The sequence below is a fragment of the Varanus komodoensis genome, unplaced genomic scaffold, assembly GCF_004798865.1.
Source record: "Varanus komodoensis strain SLA01 unplaced genomic scaffold, ASM479886v1 scaffold35, whole genome shotgun sequence".
Classification (NCBI taxonomy): Eukaryota; Metazoa; Chordata; class Lepidosauria; order Squamata; family Varanidae; genus Varanus; species Varanus komodoensis.
Genome location: NW_025335856.1, coordinates 8,937,338 through 8,943,337, shown reverse-complemented (window position 1 = coordinate 8,943,337; position 6,000 = coordinate 8,937,338). Strand labels below are relative to the sequence as shown.

At 37.4% G+C, this 6,000-nt stretch overlaps 1 protein-coding gene across 2 annotated transcripts in view; it reads right to left on the bottom strand.

Moving 5' to 3' along the window:
- Positions 1-236: 236 nt before the first annotated feature.
- Positions 237-6,000, bottom strand: part of ZBTB44 (zinc finger and BTB domain containing 44) — a 29,552-nt gene continuing 23,788 nt past the window's right edge. Inside the window, exon 6 of one of the 2 annotated variants that reach the window (XM_044439540.1) lies at positions 237-5,635. In XM_044439540.1, coding sequence (XP_044295475.1) covers positions 5,353-5,635 — 283 coding nt within the window. In that variant the 3' untranslated portion in view covers positions 237-5,352. The remainder of the gene's footprint in view (positions 5,636-6,000) is intronic. The other variant, XM_044439541.1, reaches the window with a different exon arrangement.

Here is a 6,000-nt window from a genome sequence, read left to right as displayed (position 1 = left end):
TACCTCCTGCTTTTAGTTTTTACAGCCAGGATGACAGGGAGACTATCTGGAACATAAACTGTTACATCACTCAAGTCTATGGAATTGTAGGTTGGCCTTGATTTATGTGAGCAGAAGGTTAGTCATGAGAATGACACATCTCCTCTTATAAATGGTCAGAACATCATCTGCCCTTTGCCTTTACCAAAAATCTTATGTATGGACATATGGAGAAATAATGACACAGAATTAAGTGCTTACTCCATAAAACATTAATATTTTAATGAAAAATCTTAGCATCATGTTTCTATCCAAAGACACTCAAAACTAGTTTTTCTTCCCTCTCAATTTTGACTTATAATGGGACCAGTCTGGATATTTTTTTGTTTGTTTTTGTTTTTTTTTAAAGATTAAACAACCAGGCTAGCAAAAAAGGTACCCAATACATATTCTTCTTATATCAAACAAGCTAATATTTCAGTACAAGGTAACTATACAGAATATATACATTACACAGAGAATCACAAAAGCAAACACTACAGGCTCAGAACAGATTTTGAAAAAACCATGATATTCACATTGATTACAAGAACTCTAGAAATGATTGTAACAGTGAAACGGCACTTTAGTTTACAAAAAGTCACAAAAATATATATATAGCCACCAAGAACTATGGGTTCCTGAAAAATACTAATAGCGAGATATAGTATATAAAATGCAAAGTGTATTTCAACATTAAAAAAACCAAACCCAAAAAACATTTTTCCATTAAGTCAATAAACATGCCAAATAGCCTAGCTGTGGTCAGCACGGACAAGAAAAGCTCTATGAGATGGCGGCTGGTGACTGAAGACTGGCACAGTTAATAGGAAGAGGGAGGTTCACGCAGTAGCTGGAACGTCCCTTGAGAATGTGATTCACAGTTGCGACTCCAGCTTGACTCCCTTTCCCTTGGAGGACTCTACAAAGGCCCAGAGACAGACAGCACTGCAAAAATGGGGCCAGGAAGCACACTCAAGCTTCCACTGGCTGGGGCTATAGTCAGAATAAATTGGCAGCGTGCAACAGCCTAAATAAAACAAACAAACATCACAACCATTTTCATGTATCTCAAATCTCTCCAGAAAGCAGCTGAAGTACTCTGTTACCATACAGAGAATTCAAAATAAAAAACAAGTCAGAGAGCTTTAAAATTACTGATTTTTGCATTTTAAATATTTGCATGAATGTGCTTTAAAATAGTTTATTCTACTAATGTTGTAGCATTAATTATTTCTTATTCTACCCCAATTCCTGGCCAAGTATGACCCACAAAGCCTTGTAGTATAGCACAATGTAAGTCTGAACCTGACGGGAACCACGTGTTCCTACAGGGACTTAGGATCAACGACTGTAACAACATTTTGTTCTGCCTGTTCTAAAAAAAAGTAAGCCTTGCTTTTTGCATCAAGGCAACCAAGGAACAAAAATTTCTTCTCCTTATCAAACACCATCCAAACCATTCCTTGTACGCCAGGTTCTGCAGACTTCTAAGAAAGCGGCAGGGATTTGGATCTAACACTATTCATGAGGCTGGTGAAGAAAAATTAGTAATACCCCCCTTTCCCCACGTCCTGGTCAAAGCCACTATTTAAAAATTTGCAAATGCATTGTTAAAAAAATACAGTTTTAATCTTTTTTGGGATTTGGGACCTAGGAACTATAGTTTTATAAAATATAATATATATATATAATATATATATTTTTTGCTACACTGGCACTGGTTACTTAAAAAAAAATTACATGTACACTTTTCAGACTAAGGATACGTGCCCAAACTAGAACTATTTCAAAGACATTTCTGACTGTTGTGTTCATTACAACTGGGAGCATAAAACTGTTCAGTCTGAGACAAGAGGTTAAACGGCTTTCCAAAAGATGCATCCAAAGGGAAATGAGCTAGAAGCTGGCGACAGAAGTACATTTGTAACACGCATCGGACACATCCCACATTGTGATTTCCGGGAACATGATCTGACCTCCCACAGACACACACTCTCCATGTCCAAGTGTCAACACATTAAAACAATCACCCATCTTTTAAACCCCACTGCAGTGTGCAATGGCTGCTACCTCTGTGACTCAAAGGAGGCAAAGGTATGGTATTAGCTACCTTATGTGCCCCCCTTTCCAAATTCTGTGCAGGAACAGAAGCTTTGCATATGAATATAAAATTCACTTTCTTAGAAACCACAGGAAGACTGTAAATACTGACCGCAGCGCACTACATCACACATACAGCTCTCATCAGGCTATCACATGAATAACCTGGATGCTAACAATAAAACCCAACACTATCAGAAGATTCTGTGTCGCCAAATCAATTAAATTTTACTATTTTTTGTCAGGAACATTTTGCTCAAAATAAATTCTGGTCTTATCTTGAAACAAGTAATTTTTAGTTAAGTTAAAAAGGGGGCGGGCAATCTGCTGAAACACAAAGGGGCTGGCATCTTCATCATCCAGCTAGCTGGTTGGGGGCTGGTCCATTTATTCATTCGTGCTTTCCGTGACAAGACAACTGTGGCAGCATCCCATAGGGGGCCTAAGGTCATTCTCCTTCAATTGTATAGCGTGGATGAGTGGGTGAAAGCCAGCTGCCCAGGCCAAGAGGGTGTTGTAGCAGCAGGAGGAGGAGATGCTGCCCAGAACTCAGATTTCCAAAGGACCAACCAAATTTTCTTGGGGGCCAGATGTACCCCATGGGGTTGACAGTTTGCCATCCAACTTAAAATCTGCTGCATAGATATTCAGTTTGAAATAATTGGGCTTGCATTTTCAAATTAAACATGCACTTTGTCCAAGGTGTTCAATATCTGCTTTTTGGACCATGAATATTCACCACAGGGTTTCATTTAAATGCCTCAAACTAAAATCTGTCTGATCATACATGAAAACATTTCCAGAATGTTGGAGGGGGAGGAGGAGGAGAAGAGAAAGAGTGGCATATTTTCATTGGTAGGTAGCTCTAGGGAGAGGGCTAGTCCTTCAATAGGGAACAAGCATATGTCTAAAAAGGCCTCTCTCTGTGAAGAGAGAATTGTGATACGGGCTGAGAGTTCAAACTAAATATATATCAACTTTTTGTACTGTGATGCAACACAGTAACACATGATTCACACAAACTAACTATATTCACTTTTAACTTTTGTAAAGGAGAATAAAAATAATGAGCTTAAACACAATTCTTATGAAATTATTTCCTTAGTGTTTATTATTACATTTTCAGAAAGCTGTTTACTCTCTGATAAAATTTTAGATCTCTTAAAATATTTTAATGTAGATCACCTGCTCTACATTTGTACATATCAAATGTACAATTTGCACTGTCAAATTATACCTCACAATGAACCTTACACTAGAGAAGGTGTGCTGTGCAGGCAGAACAAGGTATCTGTGGGTAAAAGGTTAAACAAATTCCCAACACTTGTCAAATTATTTGTCAAGTACCAATTTGTATGTAACTGACATTTCTAGAGCATTTAGACTCATGATTTAATGTTGTTCCAAGATAAAACACTCATATATTAAAATATGTTACTTTAAACCTGAATTTATGGGAGAAAATAAATGAATAGTCCCTAGAGGAATCATTCAAACACTAAAATCACTGTATATATAGCCAGTTAACTTCTTTCACTGGGTTTCGGGTTTTTGTTTTGGTGAGTAATGGAATTACCATACTTCATACTTACCTAAAATGGGAACAGAGCCTCAACATGGGCATACTTTTTCGCATATACTATCTTTACCAATCTGGAAGAGGGATTTAATTTATTTGGGTTTAAAATTCATGAGAAATAATGTAAAACCTAAACAGAACTCTTATAGTTAAACTTTGTTAGTGATTCTCTATTAAGCTGCTTTACAAGAGTTGCAGAGAAGTGCAAAAAGTGGTTTCCTTTGTGGATTTGCTATTAGCAGAAACATGACAAAACTATAACTTTCCATTTTTTTCCCAGATTTCAAACATAGCTGCATAAAGTATCAGCACTGTTGTTTGAGCTATGCAACTACTCAACCATTTTTTTTTCCTATCAACTCTTTTCTATTTTATCCTCAAGTTTGATAATTATTTGAAATTCAAGTCACTGGTACCACCTTAGAGGAATCTTGCACTTTTCAAAATAGCATTAGCTGAATTAGGAAGTTTTGATGGTTTCATTTGCTCAAAGCTCAATAAAATAAGTATAATACAGTCCAATCTAAATTTCTATTTTTTACTAACAACAGAAGATGCTAGCAACAAAATGAAAACTGCTGGCCTGGAAATGCCCTATCTTGTGTTTACAAGCTTTTATAAACACAGATTGAGAAAGTGAAATGACTAGTCTTTCAGATTATTGCTTGCTGGACTTATGCATGTAGCTATAGCAATAGCCTTTATGAAACCAGCTTGACATGGGTATAAAAATGTTTTAGAATATGAACATTTTATCACTGTAAACAGGGCTTTTGTAAACAGCCCCTCTTGGGTTAGAAGTTTGGCCTCTAAAGGAAAATAAATTGGTTGTTTTATCTAAAAACACGGTAATAAAACCATACCAAGCACACACACAGATGTATTACCACAAAAGGGTACAGTACTCTTTTGACTTTTGTAAACTCTCTCCTCTCCATACAGTCCCAAATTGTTAAACATAACTAGGATTTCTTGACTAGAGAGTTTTTATGTACCACTTCACAGAATAAATCCATGCAGGGCTATTTGCTTGAGCCATTTTAAAAAAGGAATGGCAGACCAGAGGTGTGTATACCTGGGCTTGTTCCCCCTTGCTTTGTTAAGTCAATCAATCATCCGCTTTTAAAAACAGAGGTCCTGAAAGTTTTAGAAATGGTTACAGTAAGCACGCTTAAAGAAATTATGAGACCAAAGAGATTTCTTCTTGGCAAAAATACTCACGTCTACTAACACTAGTAATTTGTTCCATACTTGACAGCGTACTCAACATTGATTTTAAGGGTCACAAATTCTTCTTCCTTTATCAGACTTTCTGGGGAAACGGGGTGGCACAACTATCCATTAAGGATTAGGTCTAACCTTAAAGTAAGAAACTACAAAAGTAGCTTGCATGCGTTTGGCTCTTCTTTAGAAGTGCATGTTAAGTTCTGACAGAACCTTTACTGTGCATTTCAGTCTTAAAATGTTTCCACAGAAGTGACCATTTGGTTATGAAGAATAGTGTAACAATCTGTTGCAGTTTACAGTTTTAACAGCATAGCTTACAAAATAAAAAGGGGTACATTCTCCCCCCTTCTGAAAATTAAATTAAAATGTACAAGACCAAACACAGGCACTTTCCAAAAAGACAAAAATGAAACCAAACTTTTGATTTATTCAATAGTAATAGATGAGAGCCCTGGTTTTGGGGGGTCATCTCGGCTCGCCTCGGCACTTGCAACAGTCTTTGGCTGCTCTGACATATCTTCTTCCTTTTCTGCCAACCCACCCAGAGGCCCCAAGGAGAAAGTGCTTTCACAATTCTGAGTTGATGAGACCTGTGAAATAACAGGCATTTGGACAGAGGAGTTGCTTTCAAATCCATGCTCTCCTAGCTCATACTGGCCGAGGGTCTCTTCTTGTTCTTGATTTAAGTAGTCCGGTACTAGGAAATCACTAAAAGGGAGGTCAAAGGTCAGGAGAAACAGTTACTTGTTTAGTGAAATACTGTATACACTTGAGTTAAACGACAGCAATGCATATGGGAGTGACAACACTGATTTTGCAGCATTGTGTTTTAGGACAGCCTCAGGAAAAGCTACCACCAGTCTCCATGCCATGACTGCCATGCAAAGGACCCCCGCTATCACTTGTTAATCTTCTCTTGCAGCAGCTCACAATGTGGCCAAGGTACTGACATTGTTTTAATGCTACCAGAAAGCTTCCTTTTCAGATGTTTGTCCTTGCATGCAGAATGGCAACATACAGCGATCCCAAGACAGTTCTACATAAAGCCATTTTACAAGTTTTGTGCTACAAGT